Source organism: Pelodiscus sinensis, chromosome 28 (genome assembly GCF_049634645.1).
Source record: "Pelodiscus sinensis isolate JC-2024 chromosome 28, ASM4963464v1, whole genome shotgun sequence".
NCBI classification, from domain to species: Eukaryota; Metazoa; Chordata; order Testudines; family Trionychidae; genus Pelodiscus; species Pelodiscus sinensis.
Window position 1 is genome coordinate 1,387,030 of NC_134738.1, and position 20,685 is coordinate 1,407,714.

The 20,685-nt window shown below is 41.1% G+C and overlaps 1 protein-coding gene across 19 annotated transcripts in view; it reads right to left on the reverse strand.

Moving 5' to 3' along the window:
* Positions 1-2,139: 2,139 nt before the first annotated feature.
* The window catches only part of AAK1 (AP2 associated kinase 1), a 135,437-nt gene continuing 116,891 nt past the window's right edge, over positions 2,140-20,685 (reverse strand). For 9 of the 19 annotated variants that reach the window (XM_006119088.4, XM_006119086.4, XM_006119085.4 and 6 more), the window contains 2 exons: positions 19,760-19,864; positions 2,140-8,480 (listed from right to left, as the gene is read on the reverse strand). In XM_006119088.4, coding sequence (XP_006119150.2) covers positions 7,354-8,480; positions 19,760-19,864 — 1,232 coding nt within the window. In that variant the 3' untranslated portion in view covers positions 2,140-7,353. Of the gene's footprint in view, positions 8,481-14,231; positions 18,003-19,759; positions 19,865-20,685 lie in introns of those variants that run through there. The other 10 variants (XM_075910820.1, XM_006119090.4, XM_075910823.1 and 7 more) reach the window with 3 other exon arrangements.

Consider the following 20,685-nt stretch of genomic DNA (forward strand, 5'->3'; position numbering starts at 1 on the left):
TGCTTATCTCCTGGCCTGTGGATCCCTGGCTACCATCACAATTTGGGAAACCCGATCACTGCAAGCTCCACAGAGTGGTGAGATCTCTTCCCCCACCCCACCTCTGACTCTGCCTTATGTAATCAGTTCTATGATTTGCTAGCCCTAACATTTGTAATCAGTTTCAATTTAGATTTAATATTGTAACTGTTTTGGGTGTTTGATGCTATTCCCTCCCCCCAAAAATATCAATAACTTTCATTGTTAAGCTGGTTGCTTCTCTCACTTTCTCTTGCTCACTCTTCCTCAGCGGTGTTGTTTTGGCTTCCCCATTCACTCTGCAACAATGCTTCCTGTGCCTAAGCTAAAAGATCCCCGTAGTGCCCAAAAATCCCACAGGGTGTGCTCATCACATAGTTTTCCAACAGAATGACCGAGATGTGCAAGTGGGGATAGGGAAGTGCTGAAGCTGGGGGTATATGAGGACGGCAGCTTAAAGTGCTGTTAAATCCAGCCCACTGAGTACATAGGCACATGAGAGTTCAGTGTGGCATTGCTGTTAAACCAGCCTGCTGAGCCAGGTATATATAAGTGCAGATGAACCAGTCCTCTCAGACATGCTTTTAGTGGGTGTGAGTATCCATGTGTTGCTAAGGTAGGAAGAACCCTGACCTGAGGAACATAGTTCCTGCAGGAGAGCTCCGTGTGGGGAGGGGGAATTGGTAGCCAGGAGAATTCAGCTCCATATGAGAGCACAAGTAGCATAAGCTGCACATTGATAGAAGTATTAACCCTCCCCCCCCAACGCCATAAAAGTAACCCTAATAAACTAGCATACCCTAGGCTGATGGACAAATCTGGTAGCACCATTACTTTCATTCCTTATTAATAACTCTAAACAAAGCAAGCCACGTGAAGTCCTCCCAGTAAGCTTGACTGAAGCCTCCTTGTAACAAGTTGGTCTGCTCCTCCAGGGGCCAGGCCCCCCATCTCAATGATCAGACACATCAGGAAATGGATGGAGTAATTATAAAAGCCTGAGAGTGGCTGAAAAAGCGAAGGGGACTGCAGGAGAGGGGGATGGTTTGAGAGCTTGGCCCTGGAGAAACAATGGTTTTTGCATCCCTGCAATCAGGAGAACAGCTTTGTTGTATGTTCCTTTGCAAGGTCGCTATTTGAATTCAATAACTGCCTTGAGGAATGGGCCTGAAAGAGACATAGGTATGGTGGTAGAGTTTTCCTTACAGCCCACACTGCTCTTCTGTCTGCACTTTCGTTCTGTAGGCTCAGTGTCACACACTAGGGCTGCGTCTAGACTGGCATGATTTTGCGGAAATACTTTTAACAGAAAAGTTTTTCCGTTAAAAGTATTTCCGCAAAAGCGCGTCTAGATTGGCACAGATGCTTTTGCGCAAAAGTCTAGATGCAATTTTGCGCAAGAAAGCCCCGATCGCCATTTTAGCCATTGGGGCTTTTTTGCGCAAAACAGTTCTTCCCTGTTTACACTGGCCCTCTTGCGCAAGAGGGCTTTTTCCTGAGCATGAAAGTATTTGCGCAAGAAGCACTGATTTTGTACATTACAAAGTCAGTGCTCTTGCGCAAATTCAAACGGCCACTGTAGACAGCTAGCAAGTTTTTGCTCAAAAGCAGCCGCTTTTGCACAAAATCTTGCCAGTCTAGACGCACCCTAGCAGGTATACCTTTGTGGGTGTTAGTTGCCAGGCAGCAGCAGCGGAGCAAAGGTAAAAAGCTCTATTTCCAGGGAAAGGAAAGTTTTGTACCTTTTGGGTTGTAAGAAGCTGTGCTTTGGCAATGAAGGCCTGGGTTCCATCACATGAGTGCAGATTAGCTAAATCCTGTACTCTGTGTGCCTGTGTATTATTTATGCAGCCCTGGGTTAGGCAAATCAAGAGCCCTTTAAAATAACATGTGGCTTGCATTGTGTAACCCTACAGAGTTTGAATTTCCTGGTCCAAAACCTAGAATCCGGTCCTCTAGGGATATGTAGGACCATGGCTGTTTTGCACCACGATTCACCTGGGTATGCAGAAATTCAACCACCAAGAAAGTTTCCTTTAAACACCAGAGAGATGACCAAGATTGTAAAAAAAAAAAGCTTTATATTCAGCCCAGTAAAGATTTCATATGAACAAGACAGAACACAGAGCAGGGAAGGTGCATTTTATTCAGAGTTTAATAAAAATGTACAGAAGTTTTTAGCTCTCACATTTCTTCATCAAGATTATCAGAAACATGCTGAATCACACCTGAAGTGCAATATGATTGATACTCTGCAAGCCAAAAGTATTTCCAACACCATTGTGATTTCACTCTCATAACAATGGGATTTGAATGACGCTCTGGTCTTGCAATACACAACCTAAAGTTGCACACAGAGATTGTATTCCCAGGTAGCCGATATGTCCAGCTCAGGCTGTTCTGTAAGAAAGACTCCGCTGTTTTTCTGAATGTGACATTCAGAGCACCTTTCACCATCTTACTCAATGCTTAGTGGAATCTGTTCCATTCAGCTCCATCGGCTAATTCTTCATCAGGCTCTCTCATCTAGAACATAAACTTGTCCTCCCTACATCTGCATAAGATTACTAATCCCTTTTCCTAGTTTCTTTTGTTTTTTTGAGAGGAGAGGGAATAATCAGTGATTACCTCTCCAGTTTCACAGGTGGCAAGTCTAGATTCATTGTAACAGAGTATTTATAGTACACAGCATAAAACCCCCAGGCTATGGTTTAGCGAGACCATCACCGTAGCTGATCATAATTCAGGAATGTGTTTCAAAAGAGGAATAAGATTACACGGCAAAAATACCTATAATAAAATACTATGGAGTCTTTGGGTGTCTTAACAAGGCCTTGATTTAATACCATTAAAACCCCAAAACAATAACCAATTCTCCAACGTGACAGTCTTTGGTGGAAGCGGAGTTAATTTAACTGATTACCACTTTGGAGCGATTGCAAGTCACACAGTTATACAGAGTCCACTCAGTATCACTTGCAGTATTAAATGAAGCTGCAAACCTGCCCCACTACAGTGTTTTGAGATTGGTTACATGAGTTTCTTGCAAGTTTAGGATCTTCTTTGTGCTCCATGCACATACTGTAGATTGCAGATTGATTGCACACTGGCTTCAGGAGAATAAGATTGTAAACTCAACACTTATCACACATAGTACTGAGCTGGCTGGGAGGGAGAGCAGATGCAGTTACGAGTTTGGCAATTCAGCAATTCAGCAGTAAGACAAAGAAGATGCAGACTAATACGAAAGCAGCTGGCATCCCTTGTCATCATTGTAGAAACACAAGGGGAGCTAGAGACTCAAAGTGAGCTGATTGCCTGGCTTGAATTTGTGTGCACAGTTGTTCTGATTAATCCTTTCCAAAGGAAAGGTTTTAACCAAACATTTAAATTAGCAGCAAGCTTGAAACCGAAGCCACCACATCCTCAGTTGAGAATTACAGAAGCTTAAGATGGCCACAGGACTCTTTGGTATTTGTCTACACAGCAGAAATGAGATTTGAGTTTCTTTCTGTGCATGAGTCCACTTGGGAAGAGGGAGAGGTGGGGTGACAACCAGGAGAAACCAGGTCAGATCTGTGGTATGACACTTGTAGGGTGTTTAATGTCAAGGTGCGGAGGGGAGAGGGAAGGAGAATCGGGGGGGGGAGGGGGAAGACTTTCCCTCATCCTGCTGCTATCATGAAGGGAGTTTTCTCCTCCTTCAAAGACCATCAGATAGTGACAGCCACTGAGTTGCAGAGCTTAGAGATAACTCCATGTGCTGTTGATTGCTTACGTCCAACTAGGAAGTTCACCAAACCCTGTTTTGTGTAGGAGTTACTGCACCAGTGACCTTGATGCAATTCCACACTGGCATGGTCTGCATGGATCCAATTGCAAGACCTTAAGGGACACTATTTTCAAAAGCATTTAGGAGCCTACACCTCTTGAAGTTCAAGGAGTCATGGTTGCTTTTAAAAAGGGACTTAACATTTTTGGCCAGAGCCAAAACTGAAACCGATTGCTGCAATTTTACTGGCTGCTGGGAAGTGGCAGAAATAGAAATGTAATAAAACTTTTTTTAAATGTGCATATATTCAGAAAAGGGATTGACAGTGTTGCATTTAGATTGTATAGCTCTGTTGTGTGAGCAGTAAAGTCAAAGCTTTATGAAATCAGGGATGCTAAAAAATCCTGAAGCTCCATCTTACATTTTGCCTTGTGCATTAAAAACAGTGCACTTTAGATGATGCAGGGAGAGCACAACTGCATTTTTAATTGATTAGATTCAAGTTGTCATGCTGGCATCTAGGAGGTGAGGGAAGAGGGGGAGATGAGTTCATCTAGAACAAAATCAGATTAATAGCTTAATAGATGCAATTTTCAGAATTTTCTTAACCAAAATTCCAGTAGTTGGTACAATAAGCAAAATAAACTTATTTGAACAGAGTGCTCCCGTACAGTATTGAACTAATTACTTATTTGGATTGCTAGCAGGGTTGCTAGTTTTTTGTGCACAATTTTAACTTGCTTTTCATAAAAAAGTGCTTGAGAAATGAGATGTCAGCTGCCAACATCCTGCCTGGGAAATTCAATCCATAACAAACCTAAATAAAGAAACTGAGGAAAAATACTCAGGGCTATCAAAACTACTGTACATTTCCCATTCTCCCTTTGTACCCTGCCTGGCAGTGTAGGACAGCTGGGGAGAGGACTTCCTGAATTACCTGTAGTTCAGGCCTTCATTACAGACACCAACTGGTGAGAGAGGAGCTGGGATCCTAGCAGGAGTGCAAAGAAGGATTTGCTAATACTTTTCCAGCAGTATTTTTCAGAAAATAAAAAGTCAAGCATTCCAAGTAACAGACAGTAGAACCACAGACCTCTGTAGTAACTTTTCAAGTAAAAAAATGACACCCCATTTAAAAAAAAAAAAAAAAAAAAAAGAGAACCTAGGTTTGGGAATGCAGTTATCAGAGGTAATGCATCCAGTTCTCACCTTATGTATACTGGTATAACTATTTACTTCCATGGACTGATTCTTCATTTGCACCAGATTCAGTCCCATGCAATCTAGTTTTCTTCCTTCCCTCTCCAAGTGAAGATAACAGTTTAGGGCTAAGTTATGTCTCCAGGTACCACAAGTGACCATAAACAGGGGATTGCGACTTTAAAAACAACCAAGCAAACCACCCACATACAAACCATATCCTCAGGTGGGAGAAAGCTATTTCAGAGAAACTCAGAAACGTGTCTACAGAACTTCCATTTCCTAGGATGGCTGACAGGGTCCACTCTGCCACCACACAGCAACAAAATCTAACCTGAAGTCCAACAGACACAGAAGCAGGAAGTAGCCCGGCTTTTCAAAAAGCGGCTCTAATCTGAGCTAGGCTAACCATGACATTAACCACCAGCAACCTGTGCTCCTGCTCAGGTCTAGTTCTTTACTCTTGGTTACATTCATACAACCCCACTACAGTCAGATCTATACCAGCTCTCCAGCTAAATGTGGCTCCTGTCATTCTGACTGCAATATGGGCTGAGCAAAGAAAGAGGAAGAGTGGAGTTAGTGAATCACATCTTGCTATGGAAGTTTCATAGTCCTGTCCCACTTGGTGGAAGATAGGTTTGTTTTAGTTCTTCCTCCCTTGCGGTGATGTTAACAGTGAGTCCTAGGAGGACAAGTTTTGCTTTGCAGAGCAAAGATCTCCAGGGTTCTACACTGTAGTTTCAAATGTGCCTTTTATGTTCTTTGAACAGTTATGTGAGCATCTTGCAGCTCAAAATTATAAACTGAATTTTTGCAAAGCAGTTTCCCATGAGGAAAGTCGTGTGTCCAATTCTACTCTCTGTTACACCAGCTTTATACCCATGAGACGCCACTGGATGTACAAGTTACTCCCCAATTGACACGAGCGACAGGGGAGAACCCCCACTACATACTGTTCAATAAAGCTAATGGTTTCTAGGTGCGTGTGTTCATCTTGTAAGATGGCAGTGCCTCAGACCAGTTCCACACTATCTATTTACAAGCTTTTAAAACATCAAGGATGAATTCTCTTGTGCAAGCCCAGAGAATTCAAGGAGATGTAGCAAACATAACCAAAGGCAGAATTTTCCTTTTGTTTTCAGTGCAAAACTCTGGGTCATTTATTAAATGGTCTGACATTTACCATGGTTTTCTGGTGTGAAATAGTTTGAAAAACAACAGGTTTGATAGGGACCGTTTTGCTGCCTGGTACTTCCCATTAAATATGAATCCTTAATTCATGTTACTTGCCTTTTTCCTTCCTTTTTGAAAAGACGGCAGAGGGTGGGGGATGGAACTAGTAATTCCTAAGGAGGTCAGCTCTATTCTGCTCAGCCACCAATAGTAACATAACAAATATCGCAAATAATTTCGACAGGAAGCAGCTATATTTTCCTCTAAACTCAAGTGTGATACACTAGCATTTTAAATTATATTATAAATAGTAAGCAACTGTCCTCTGCCTCAGTAACACAGTAGGATCATGGTATATCTGGAGGATAGAAAAATATTCCAGGAAGAATGTTTCTGAAAGTTTGCTTTGCTGATACTTCCATCCATATGTATCCGATCTCAAAGAGCTGATCCAAAGCTCATTGAATGCAATGGGTGTCTTTCCACTGAGTTCAACAGCTTTTGGATCTGGCCCGCAGAAATATATACATTTTCAGGTATTATACCTGCCATGAGAAAAAAATCGCCTATGCACAAGGCCTATGCTATATTTGAAAAGGACTTCTGGGGTGCAAAAACCTTGTGGCAGATGTGTTAGTTTCACACTCTGCCCCCCCGTGTGCATATGATCTATATCCACACACGCAGTTTATCGTCAAATTCCCAATCTATAGCTGCTGGGGTTTGTGAAGACATGGATTAACAGTTGGGAGTGTTGTACTTTGGTCTCTTCCAGAATCCCCCTTGGTAAGAAAAAGTCAGGACAACCTTTTTACTTCACACTCATTTCTTCTCCAGAGCATTAGCTTGTCCTGATTGATTTACTCTGGCTTTCTAACTAGTATCAGTGGTAATTCACTTTACCCCCTGAAGTCAGGAAGTATGGAACATTACTGGTTTAGATAATCTAAAACATAATGGGGAAAAATAGCAACTAAAAAAGTGAAGAACAAAACAAAAACAAAACAAAACTTGAGCGCCTGGCATTTAATATCCTGAAACTATCTAACATAACTTAAAATGGTTCAACTAAATATCACTGCAACTGGAGTTTTGAACAATGAAAAAAAATCTCTACATTGCTCATTTCAACTAAGAGCCTGAAGATCCTACGAGAGATGCAGCTCCCCCATCTCTCAGCAGGCTGGTTAAGGCTTTTGCTTTCCTGATTTGGAAGGAAAGGGTGCCGAAGCAAATGGGTCGATGCCGGGTAGCTCTTTAGTCCTGGAAGACAGAGAAGCAATAGAGACAGATCCTGCTATAGCCTGTTTGTTGGTCTGAGAAACAACTTTATATGCTGCTATGGGTTGGACTTCTATACCCTGCCCATCTTCCGGGCTGTAGTGACGGGAATATTTTGAGAGAGATTGTGGACGGAAAGGCTTACTAACCACTGAACCCAAGTGGGCTTCAGGGGGGAGTGTATGTCCTTGGTTTCTATGATTAGGAATGCCAGCATGCTCTTTGAGAGGAATGCCTTCTTGGGTCTCCACTGGTCTAATGGAATGAGGCAGAAGCTCGGTTGGCTGAATAAACCCTACCCTGGAGTACTGAGCGCTAGATGAGATGGACAATCCGCATGTTCCCGCATCTAAGTTTTGGAACTTGGAGTTAACAACATGTTGGACATCACCAGTTTGACCTAGGAAAGAGGCTGGAGTGTGAGGCTCCTTAGAAATGTTATGAGAAGTCAACTCTTCCACGCTTCTCTTTTTAGTGAAGGGAGCGCACAGGAATACATCTGCCTCTTCTGGCTGCCTGAAAGGCACATTGCTTTTGGCAGCAAAGGGAGCTTTGGTAAAGATGTCCAAATCCTCCTGCACTATTCTTGAGCTTCGGAAAGGAGCCGTGGCAAAGACATCTGGCTCATTGAAAATCTCTCCCGAGGACTGCTGAAAGGCTGTAAACAAAACTTTCCCCATCTCACTCTGGGAAGGCTGGGGCTTGGAATCTTTGGAAGCCACAAATCTTTCCTTTAGCCTGGATTGCAGCTTACTGGACTCCTCCTCTTCTTCTGAGTCCATAAGTAAAGGCCTGGACCCACTACAATCCAAGATGTCCACCTCATGGTCAGTCCCCTCTCCCTCACTGCTGTGGGAGGAACTGTTGCTTGAAGGCTCCTCTCTCGCAAAGTAATCAGATTCTGAATTGTGCTGAGTTTTCACTTCAAACATCTCAGGCTGGCTTTTGTACTGAGGAAGTCCATCGCTAGCACCAGGTAACTTCTTGTGCTCACTGGTTGCAACAGGATATGCAGCTTGTTCCCTCTGCAAACCTAGAAGTACAAAACAAGGGCATTACTCAAGGGGCTAGATCCGCTTAGTCATAAATGCAAAGGAAGCTTAATCACATCAGAAATGTTATGATGTACAGATCCAAGTTGCCATACATGGGAAATGAGAAAACAAAATAAAAGATCAAGCAAGTTTTTCATGGCACACAACTCACTGAAACAAAACTCAGCACTTCCTCACAATTCAAAACACCACAAGTACATGTTAAAAAAAAAGAAAAAAAAAAAGAGAGAGATGGAAGATGTTAGATACAGAGATGTTCCAATTCAACATTCCCTCCTGACACTGTTCTACAAGGATCTTTCCTAGGTCACCCACAAGAACCACATCCCATGTCGTTTACATTTCAGAGAGTTGCTGTCTGGAGTGAAATACCAGTGGATGGACAGTTCTCAATAGCAATGTCATTTTAATCAATACTGCCTATTGACACAACAGCCCCCAACATGCAAATAGCAGCATAGAAGAACCTTGATTTTACAGATACCAATCTTACAGATGACCTCTTCTATGAGACATCTCTCCCCACAGAGAGGGGGAGAAAAACCCAAAAGATGTCAATGAAGAATAAGTTGACATCATCCCCATTCTGATGTGTTCAGTGCATTGCAAATCACTTTGCAGTGCCTTGAACAAGAGAAAAAAATAGCAACATGGTGCACTTCAATGCAACTTCTGCAAAAGTTGAGACCTTCAGTTTCATGAAGTCTTTGATTTTATCAGTCTTTCAATTTCCAATTCGTTCATCAAATAGGGGTTCCACTGTATATTGTTTGGCATCTTTTAAGTTCACTTGTTTATTTCTGAGAACTAGCTTACAGAAAAGCGGCCTTGCACTGTGGGTGTATTTAATGTGCCTTCTGACATCTCTTACTGTGCAAGTAATGTGTGTTTTCAAAGAAATAAATGTTTCCTTTAGCAAGGTATCCTACAGAATTTTTTTAAAATTAAATCTGGTAATTTTCACAAAGGTACTTGAGCCATTGCAAAACAAACACTCAATTAAATTTAAACTACCCTGTACAACGATTACAAGTGAAATATCTAACATAAGCCTAATTGAATAGCTTAGTTCTAGGAGTTAACAAATTATGGGAGAAGTGGAGGCATACAACCCTGCTGTTCTCTAGTTACCGAAGCCCAAAGAGTTGGCTTGTTTTTGCTTCATGAATCACACAAACAGTTATCAGAATACAAGATATCTTACCTTCAAAGAACTATTAGCAGGTTAGAAGTATGTCATTGGACTCGTGTTAGCAAGAGGATAGGAAAAAGGCACATGAAAAACTAAGCAGTATAGATTCCAGACAAAAAGGTTTGGGTAGGTGATATGCACTGAGTGTTGGGACAGAAAGATGCACTAACGCTTCCTTTTATTTTAAGCACATATCTTGCAGTTTTGCTAACTTGCACGATCACCTCTCCCCAACATCTGTAAATATTACAAATGTAAACATATGCTCAGCTTCATGGTATAAAACATAATATTACATATTTCTCATAATTGAAGACAATATTCAACTAGACATCCAAATTACTGTTTATTGGGAAACTAGTCACTTAAATACATTACACTGTAAAGTAAAACAGTGTAGACATGAGTGGGCATTTTATAAGATACAGTACAAAAATATTGTCTACCTTCTCTGAAATGTCAGCAATGCTTTCAACTTAAGTACGAATCTTAGTTCAAACAGTAACAAAAAGGTCCAATGTTATATATTTTCCTTCCAAGAAGTGGACTCTATATTTACTGGGTTCCCAAACTAGGTGCTATGGTGTGATTTTTAAAGCAGCCGCTGACACAGACCAAGACGAGAGAAACCTTTCTGAATTATGCAGTCACACTGGAACTTGATGTAGTAGAGGAAAGGGGGGGGGGGGGGAGGAGAGAAGAGGACCATGAGCATGTATCATCACAGATGTCACATACATGCAAATTCCGCTACAATTAATGTTATAATGCAAAGTATTCCATATTTCAGTAGACCACTTTACTAGACAAATCATTTTATCAGTGCATAATAAGCACTTCTCTACAACCATTGTGTACAAATTATGATCTATAAAAGATAGAAATAGAAGGAAAATGGTTCCATATGATTTAAGCCCCAATCATTTAAGGGATGTAGCAGCATCCATTTGAACAGAATATGGAGACAGCATCAGATAGGTTCATTGTTGTATTTCAAATGTTATTTGTTCCATGATCTCTGCCCTTATTAGCTTCAGGCAAGCAAAGCAGCTACCCTGTGGCAGCTATATAATGGGCTGTCAGGGATGCTGTAGTATGTGTATATACCATGTGCATGGCTTTCAGCCCATGCCAGACCCGTTGCTCTAGGATAGGCAGACATCCTGCAGAGATGCACACAAGGGATGTAAAAGCTTTCCCGTCTAGCCACTAGATCTTCCGCTCCTCATATCCCATGGTCAGGCTTAAGCAAGGGGAGGCCTTGTACATCCAGGAATCAAATTAATGCCTGCAGAAGATCAGGTCAAGGCCTCTGCATCATTTAGTGAGCCTTAAGTGCCCAAAACAGTGCTTTGATCTGGTGCTGGTCTCCTGCACAAAGGCCAGTTTCACCCTAAGCTTCTGTAATAGTTGCTAAAAGGTACTCAAAAAATTAGAGCATACTAAAGATTTTGAAGACAAACAAGCATGTGTAGGTGTGGCCCTTGAGATGCCATGTGTTGACAGAAGAGGAGTTATAGGCACATGTATGGTGCTTGCCTTCAGAATCTCAACATTTGCTAGTGGTTACCACACTTGTTTCCCTAATCAGGGAAAACCTGCCCTTCCCTCACCCACACCAAGGCTATGTCTACACTGGCGCGATCTTGCACCAGAGCTATGCAAATGAGGTTAAGCGTGGAATATCACCGAGCCTCATTTGCATATCTAATGAGCCGCCATTTTGCAGAAGAGGCTCTTGCGCCAGAAGGAGCTGTCTACACTGCCCCTTCTTGCACAAGAAAAACCATCTTGCGCAATGCCGCCACACTGATTATTATCAGGAATAACAGCATTGCACAAGAGAGTTTTTCTTGAGCAAGAAGGGGCAGCGTAGACACTCCTTCTGGCGCAAGAGCCTCTTCCGCAAAATGGCGGCTCATTAGATATGCAAATGAGGCTCGGCGATATTCCACAGTTAGCCTCATTTGCATAACTGGCACAAGATTGCGCCAGTGTAGACATAGCCCAGGAGTTAACTGCCCTCTAATAGTAACTTTTCTTTTTTAAATGGTCACCCATTGTACTTTGCTATATGATAGCAATATGGTAAAGAAAGATGAGCAGCAATCAGCAAAGGAATACAAGTCTAATGTGCTACCTTGGCTTAACTGATTCAGCCCTGTCAGAGAGGGGGCCTTAGTCTAACTAAGGTTTAATGCATTTACAGGGTAATTAATATTTTAATTGTGAGGGCGACATTAACAGAAGACAAAAGATCTGCCATCACCAGTCACCAAGGGAAATTTTCCTTCATCTTTTCCTGAAGGAAGGAAGAAAAGGGGGTGAATTCTTTTAGCACAATATCCTTTATAAAAATTAATCATTCAGCATCACAATGGATTCAACATTGATGAAGAATCCAGGCCTACATTGTTGTAAGTTCTCCCAGTGCCTTACAACAACACTAACAGAAGAGTAAAGCAAAAGTTAGAAGGGTTGCTACTGCACCACTCCCGTAACTAACAAGACGCCGCCAGGCTTTTTAAGAAATATTTAGGAATGTGTCCTTTTGAAGAGGGGCAGAATGTCAATGGGATTTTTCTTCCAGATGTATATAAAAACTATTGGAGTAACATGAAAGGAGAGAGACTGTATTAAGTTAGTGACTTGGAAGTACCCAACATCTGCAATTTCCTGGCACAATCTCCAATCACTCTAATTATTGGTCAGCATGCTAAATAATGTGCTTGGTTGCATTTTATGAACACACGGAAGAACAGCCTCAACCTCTACATATGGGTTTCATGGCATTATCTACAGATTCAGTGGTCAATCTTAATAAAGTTGTGCAAGAATGGGATGCACACAAACTCTCTTTGCTGGGAGATGATACTCTACCACATCAGCTCGCCAAGAAGTACACTGCCAATGGGAAGCTACCCTTTGGTTATCCAATCGGAAAAATAATCCATACTTGTATTGGTAGAATATTTCTAAGCATGCTCATCAGTAACAGTTAAAAGCTTCATTTAAATATTTATATAAAGGTAGTTCTATGTTTACGTAACTTTCCCCCTGTATATAGAATACTTTGTGGAAATTTGTAGTCTCAAATATTGTACTAAAGAAAACACTTCCCCAAAACAATAGACTTGCTTTACCTTATTCAGAGAGAAGGTATACCGGTATATTAAAAATATGTATCATGGGATACATTAGGATCTGCCAGTACTGCAGTGTAGAATACTCACAACAAACAAATGTAGTTCACATTGCTACAGTAAATGTAGACACAAAAAAAAAAAAATCAGCTCCAAGTGAGAAGTGCTGCTTTGAGACTTGAATTTGTATAGGTTAGCAACACAAAGCCTGTTATAACCTTAATGTATATGATGGGCTGAGAGAGAAGAGACAGCTCTTTACCAGTTAGAATATCAACACTTGAACAGTTTTCTTCTTTTTACGAACATAGTATGTTGCAATTACTGCACAAAAACAATTAACACGATAAAACTAAAAGCATACACAGAACAGCTTTTGCTGTTCCGTTTACTTTATTGGATAGGCTCCATAATTAGAATCTTTGTAAATATCCAGGTAGTGCCAGAGGGGAGGTTGCCTTTCCATGGAATAATTCTGCTAGTTGTGTCCCATTTTATGTAGACAAAACCATGAAGATTCTGTCATCTGAGGTTGACTGGGTAAAGATGATACCCCTGTTTTCCAACTTTTGTATTAGCTGGGTTTGTTTGTGACTTTAAAAAAAAAATCAATGCTTTCCTTATTCACCTTCACCGAGGAGATGGTGCAGTCTTTTCTATCTAGATTAAAAAGAAGGGAGCAATAATCATAAATAAACCAGCTTAAACATAGCCCTTCAGAGCTGTAGATCTCAAAGCATTTTACAAAATAAGGTCAGTACCGTTTCCCCCCATTTTAAAACAGGGAGAAATTTAAGCAGAGGAGTGAAGAGATTTGACCATGGTCACTCAGCAAATTAGTAGCAGAGCTGGGACTATATTCCAGCTCTCCTGAGGACTGGCCCATTTTTGAATCCTCCTGGCCACACTACCACAAAGACTTAGGGCTACACAAGAAAGTCATCCTAAGATACGCAACTCTAGCTATCAGAAGAGAGTACCTGGAGTCGATGTACCGTAAGTCGAATTTCTGTGGTGTCCCCACTGCAGGAGGTCAACAGGAGAAACTCTCCAGTCAACTTCCCTTACTCCTCATGACCCCATGGAGTACTGGAGGTCAATGGAGACGCCCTCAGTGGTCAATTTAACAGGTCCTTACTATACCCTCTGAACCCAACCCCGGAAGATCAATCTTAGGATAAGTATAGACCTGGTCTTAGTACAAGTGAAATCTTGTAGAGAAAACTCACAGAAGGCCTATCCACCATTTCAGTCCTTAAGCAGGGGTGGGGAACCTAAGGCCCAAGAGTCAGATGTGGTCTCTGGTTTGCCTGGATCTGACCCCTGGGGCTCACGGTTCCTCCCACCCCAGAGCTCCTCCCCGCCCCCCCAGCCATTGGTGAGCCCACACTGGCACTCCAGCCCCCTCTGCCTCCCACCTGACTGATTTTTCTGTGGGTCAACGACTCCCAACCCAAAAAAGGTTTCCTACCCCTGCCTTAAGGCTTAAGTGGTGCATAGGATTTGTGCAAGCCCTTTGCACACAGGTAAATGTAGTCCCATATGCGATACAGCTGTCCAATCTAGATATGTTTCTAGGAATAATGTGATTAATAGTTATACAAAACTCGGTTTTCTGCTAGGATGAAGTGGCATACAGTGCCCACGCTTTGAAGCAGAGATGCTACTTGGTTAATTTCGATCAATTATTTACATCCCTTCCATTAGACCCAGATTTGCCACAGTCCCAGGCTAACCTAGTGCTGAATTTTTTGTAAATTCCTTTCAAAGTATAAAACAAAAATATCAGAACATTTCTTCAGCAGTTTTGTTAAAGAAATTTAATTCCAAATCACTATTTGTGCTTTAATCCATGTTTGTATCCCTCTGAGGTCTGTGGCTCTCAGTCTCCACATTTGGGGTTTGCCAGTGCACCCCTCAACTTTCTAAGCTAGCCTGGGCCTCCCGATTCTCGTCTGAGCTTGGATTCCACTGATGCAGCCTTTTCAAATGGCTTTACAGAAAAATCTTTTCAGGCAGTGCTAGCTCCTGGCTGGCTGTTGAGAGGGAGCTTTCTAACTCCCGTTCAAACGGTAGCAGGGTCATCAGAAGAAGTCCCTTTCACACCACAGCTGTGTTCAATGGAAGGGTTTTCTAGAAGTGCCAAGTGCCCATTGCAATGTGACAACAGAACCCAGGAATTGACACATCATGTTTGCCACTAGAAGAAACTCCAGAAATTGTTTAAATTCAGAGTTTAACTGTTCACCAATGTGTGCAGTAAATTGGAGGTCCACAAATAATTCTGCTCCTGACATGACACTGAAGAACACCAAGTCCTACATCTGCCTTGCAAGGGGAATTGGGACTTTTATATAAGTGGCTGCATTTTCAAGTATGAAATCCTGATAGGAGCATCCATTAAGGTACAAAAGAAATCCAACATCAAGAACTTCACTAGTGACCTAAGGACAGGAGGTGATGGCTCCTTTGCAATTGTCCTACGAATCAATGGCATTACTAACTAGCACTTGTGTTACTTCACTTGTCGTTTTCTGCCCATTTTGGTACACGAGCTGGAGGAACAATCCTTGGAAGAGATAGACATGCATGTGACTTGTCCCACTCTCGTTTTAATGACTGTTAGAACATTTTATAGTGGTTTGTAAACATGTATTCTTATGCCCCTTGGGGGGTCATGGATGCCAACTTTTTTGGTATAGAAACTGGATGACAATTTCACTCTGTGCCTTTCTTTCAATTTTCACTCAACTTCTTCCCAGTTGGGTAGCTTACACCACATGAACCTAATATCTGCAGGCTGACAACAGTTTTAGCTATCTTTTAAAAATTAATCCCCCTCCTTTAAGCCAACGGAAGTCTTCATGCTGCTTTCATTTTCCATTCCACATCTCTCTTCTGTAACATTTACTTATCAGCGTCAAGTCCTTTATTATGAGTCAGGTCTAAATCATACACCTCTATAAAAAGATTATTCTTCCATTGTATTGTATTTCCCAGATCCATGAATAGCTATTTTAAAAACCATGAAAAGAACATTCACCTCTGTTTACTCAATAGCATTATCCCAAAACAACCCAGTGTTTTTATCATTTTGATTATGGAACACTTAAAACAAATTCTATTAGATTTAAAATCTTAAAACATTCTTTAAAAGTACTTTAATTCACAGAAATCTCTTGGTTTCTAATATACAGTAGATGGTTACTTTTTTTTAAATCCATTTTTTGTTCATGTATTTTCATTACTGGCTATACAATAAAACTTTCTATCTAAAGCTTTTCATGTTCTCCAGTCCAATTTGCCTGCTTTAGGAATAATAATAAAACAAAAAATAAAAATAAAATTCTATTGACATCGCTCTAAGATCATTGCCATAATTCTCTCATATGTAAAGCTTCTAGAAAGTGCAGTATTACACATGTAATGATACAACACATTTAAGCACTACTTTTATTATGAAGTGTAGATCTTCAAAGAAGATTAACGGAGAGCAGACAATTGATGGTTAGTTCTATTTACAGAATTTGTTAAACTAAATGTTGGTGGCAGGGGAGGGAGAATAGGGGGGAAAGTGGAAATAGGAGAGAAATGCTCACAGACTTTAATGTCTTTCCCTCTCAGAAAGAGGTCAATACATCTATTATTTAGTCATTCATCCTTTCACACATGAGAATGCGCACTTTTACTAATACAGCTACATACACATACACAAGGTTAGCAATAAGCTAGTAATTATTCCACTACAGAGGAAGAGTTATTTTATTCAGGAAGAATTTTCAAATATAGGATAGGAATGCTGGAATTTAAGATCATAAGCCAATGAAAACAAGTTTAGCGTATCCAGTTAGTTGACAAACTAAGCATGTAAAGGCAAAAAGAAAAAAGGTAAATACCATCAAGTTGTATTGAGCTGGTCAGCACTCATTTCCAACTGTCTGAAGAGAGTGCATGCTTGTTCTACAACGACTGAAGATGCAAGTTTACAGTAACTTGTCTAATGAAACCATTTTTCAGACTTAACTATGTTGCACTATATGTAGTTACAAGGGAAAAGAGGAAAACCGAGAACAGATACGAGACGTTTGACTGAAAGCCAGGTTTAAAAAAAAAAACCAAACAACAGTTGGACTTTTTGATTTGTACACAATTTACAATTTGCTTTTTTTAATCCAACACACACATACTCACGCACACAAAAATAACAAGAAAATACATCCGTTGCTACTGTAATGCTCTTTTCAGCCAATAGCTCATTCAGCAAAAAGACACTACAGCCATGCTTGCATGTATTTGGTTCTCAATCGTGATATATTTCACTTGGGGTCATTTCTTTAACTCTAACAGTGTGGGTTATTTTTTTAGAAAGCCCAATCCGTTTGTAAGCAGGATCATAACACAGCAGTCTTTTAGATAGGGAGTGGAAAACCATCTCAATTTACATGATCGCTACGTTTACAGTGCAGGTTTACTGCAGCAAAACCCAATTTATTTCCCCCCCAATGGTGCTTACACTGCCAATTGAAAGACTTCTTTTCTAACTCATCTTCTAACAGATGAACAGTTCTAGCAATTTTGTGTGTCCTTTCCTTTTGCCCATTTGTCAGAAAGCCTCCCTTCATCCCCAAAAAGGTAAAACACGTTAGCGCTCTAACCTAAGGAAAAAGAAATTTCTGTTGTATGCCATTTCTAGCAAGGATCATACATAGACTACAATTAACTAACTCATTTACAGTTAAGCTGTCAGTGGAGCTATGTGTAAATCTCAGCAGAGTGGATAATGGTGAATAGTGTTTCCGTTAGACGTATGCTAGTCAAGACAGGTGCACAAGGAATCATAGCAGGTTGCAGCAGGGATGAACTGAAGAAAGGATTATGGGGTAGGTGGGACAGAAATATAATCCATTCCTGGTTGGGGAGCTGGGAACATACAGGGTTGTCTGAGTCTCCTTCTGTTTGCAGATTTTTTTTTTTTAAATAAAACCCCCCAAAAACCTGAAGGTTAACTCCTCTGGAAATGAAACGTAGATTAGGTACGTTACAGAAACTGCGTCTGCTACTGGGTCACTGCTACAGGTCTATGAGCTGATCCACCAGCAGTAAAGACCTGGCTAGGTTGGGAAGACTTGATTCAGAGCTTCCACTGTTGTTTCTAGAATGCCCACCTGGAAGGGTGAGAGATAGGAATAGGAATTCAGTACACACAAAGGTTAGTTTCAGATGTTCAAGCACAAGCAAAGAAAGAATAACCAGAGAACACGACTTTAGCTGGGGCTGAGCTATTCTATGTTATAGGTACCTTGATACGCAGTGTTGTGGTAGCTGTGCTAGTACCAAGGGTATTAGAGAAGATTAGGTGAGTCAGCTAATGTATCTTTTATTACACTGACTTCGGGAGGGGGAAGGCGGGAGAAGAGACAAGCTTCACATACAATAGGGTCTTCATGGAAAAGTAACAGAACTTTACCGGGTTCCAATCAATGGGATTCTATAGGATTTTTAGCAATTAGATTTTTCTAAAGGATGGGTTAACAGTTCTACAGAAAGGATGTTGTACCCTGTTTTTCTGTGTCTTTAGGAGTAATTCTAGAACTTGAAGGATAATTTCTACAAGACACTATTAAGTAATGTACAGCCATTTCAGAGACTTTTAAAGATTTCCTGTAAAAACTCCACAGCATTTATGTCACTCTCTCTAGAAAGACTCTCTCTCTAATTAGGTGGACATTGCAAAAAGTAATCAGCATTGGCCCACCTCTGCTTAAATTCAGTCAGTGGTAAAACTTCCCTTTTGACTTAACTTCACATGGGAGCAGAGCTGTCAGCAGAGCTGTATTGAAAAACCCCACCCTCAATTACTTGGGATTTTTCCTAACGGGGGTCATTCTGTCAAGGCTAATATTAGCCGCAGAGCAGGCACGCAGCACACACTATGCTATGAAAGACAGAATATATGGTAACTACAAAAGGCAAGGGTTCTACTGCCAAAGAGAGAACAATGGATCAGATTATAAAAATCTGTGTTTGTTTCTGAACTTCAGAAACATTTTCACCGCAGTCAAACTTCAGAAACAAGTCACATTTGTCAGGAGTTGTTAAAAAAAAAAAAAATCCAGCCTGCCATGCCCATTAACGAAGCATCATTCACTTGATTTTATTCTGAAAGAGAGACAATGCTTCTTAATAGCTACACCCTTCCATAAGGCTGAACAATGGTTTGTAGACAGGATGATAACATGGACATACATGGCAGGAACTCAACGGGCAGAGGCTGGAATTTTCAGATGTGCCATATAGCTTCTGGTGCCTGTGTGCCAGGGGAATTCTTTGGAAGCTAAGCATCTAACTCTCCTAAGTGCTGTCACAAATCCCAGCCAGAAGCAATGAACTCACTTTTGAAGGGGTTTGAAGACAAATCAATTGCCCATTCTTTCATGGGCCCACTAACATCCGTGGGTGCCTTACCATTTAAGGGGCACTAGATCAGGGCCTAACTGAGCAAAGTTATGCCATATAATTGATACATATAAATGGATAGGTGAGCTGGTTGCTAGAGTCTTGTGGCAGGGCAAGAGATGTCTGGCCGACTCCTGGGATGACTAGATGTTTGAATTAATGAACCTCATTGCCCTTTCTCAGCAGTTTTCAATCCGTGAGGCATGGCAGAGAGTGAGTGGCGAATTAATTCTTCTCGCTATTGTATTGCCTTGTCTCAGTGAGCCTGATGCTCCTCTCGAATATTTGAAAATCAGGAGTAGTTTAAGAGACAATGCAGGCAGAAACTGGTGCAAATCAGAGGAGAATGAGGCTCACTGACCATTAAGGAGATAGAGTTTGCATGTAATGTAGGTGTACGACATAGCATGATTGTCCAAGAAACTGGTTGCCAGCATGTGTTCTTTTTTTAAAAATCCTGGCTTACCTTGTGAATTTTTGGATATCAACACTGGGATGGGGTCAAATTCATCTTCTGCCACCTTTTCAGGGCCTTCAGGAACATCAAAGCCTGATATCAGATTAGTATCTTCTGCAGCGTACAGATGAAACGCAGGTAAAGAAGCAAAGATAGCAGAAAAAGCATGTTAGAATTGCCAAAAAAATGTTAGGGTTTTTTTTTTAAAAAAGTGGTTTAAAAAGCAGGAATTTAAATAAAAAGTTGAAATATGTTGGTAAGTATAAGATGACAGTCGGTGGAAAGAGTCAATTAAACTCAAAAGAAAAAAAAATCCCCAAATTAAAAAAAAGCCCATCCAAAACCAAATGACAACAAAAACCCACACACTCAGCAAAGCCAATTAACAAGAATAAAATAAAATGGTGCAGCAATTAGTGTATTTCTCCTAGCTGTGCTAGAAACATGGGTTTGAGGCTACAATGGCCCACCATACAGCCAGCAAGGACGTGTGTGTGGGCGCGTGCGTGCGCACACGTGTGCGCTAAGAGGAATAAAAATGTTCTTTTGCATCACCCAAATGGCCCTCTAGAACACCAGCACAGTGCCAGAGAACAGTCTGCCATGGAGCCACATACAAAGGGAGATTTTCCTAGACTCACGGGGTTTCAAGGAGGACGATGGTAGCCTGGCACAAGGCAGGGGTACAAAGGACCCAAGACCAACTTGTCAGAGGAGAAAAGGTGGCAAACAGTGGTATGACATCAGTGGGAGTTACGTGCCCGTACTTCTTAGGGATTCTCTCAAAATCCCACTAAATGTCTCTCTCCTTCTTTAGGCAATTAAATCCCTTAAAGAATCTGGTCCTCAGACCCTTTGAGAAGTGTATTTCCTGGCTATGGCTCAGAGAAGAGGAGTCAATAGGTTCTGTTGACTAGACGCATTCCCCAAAATAG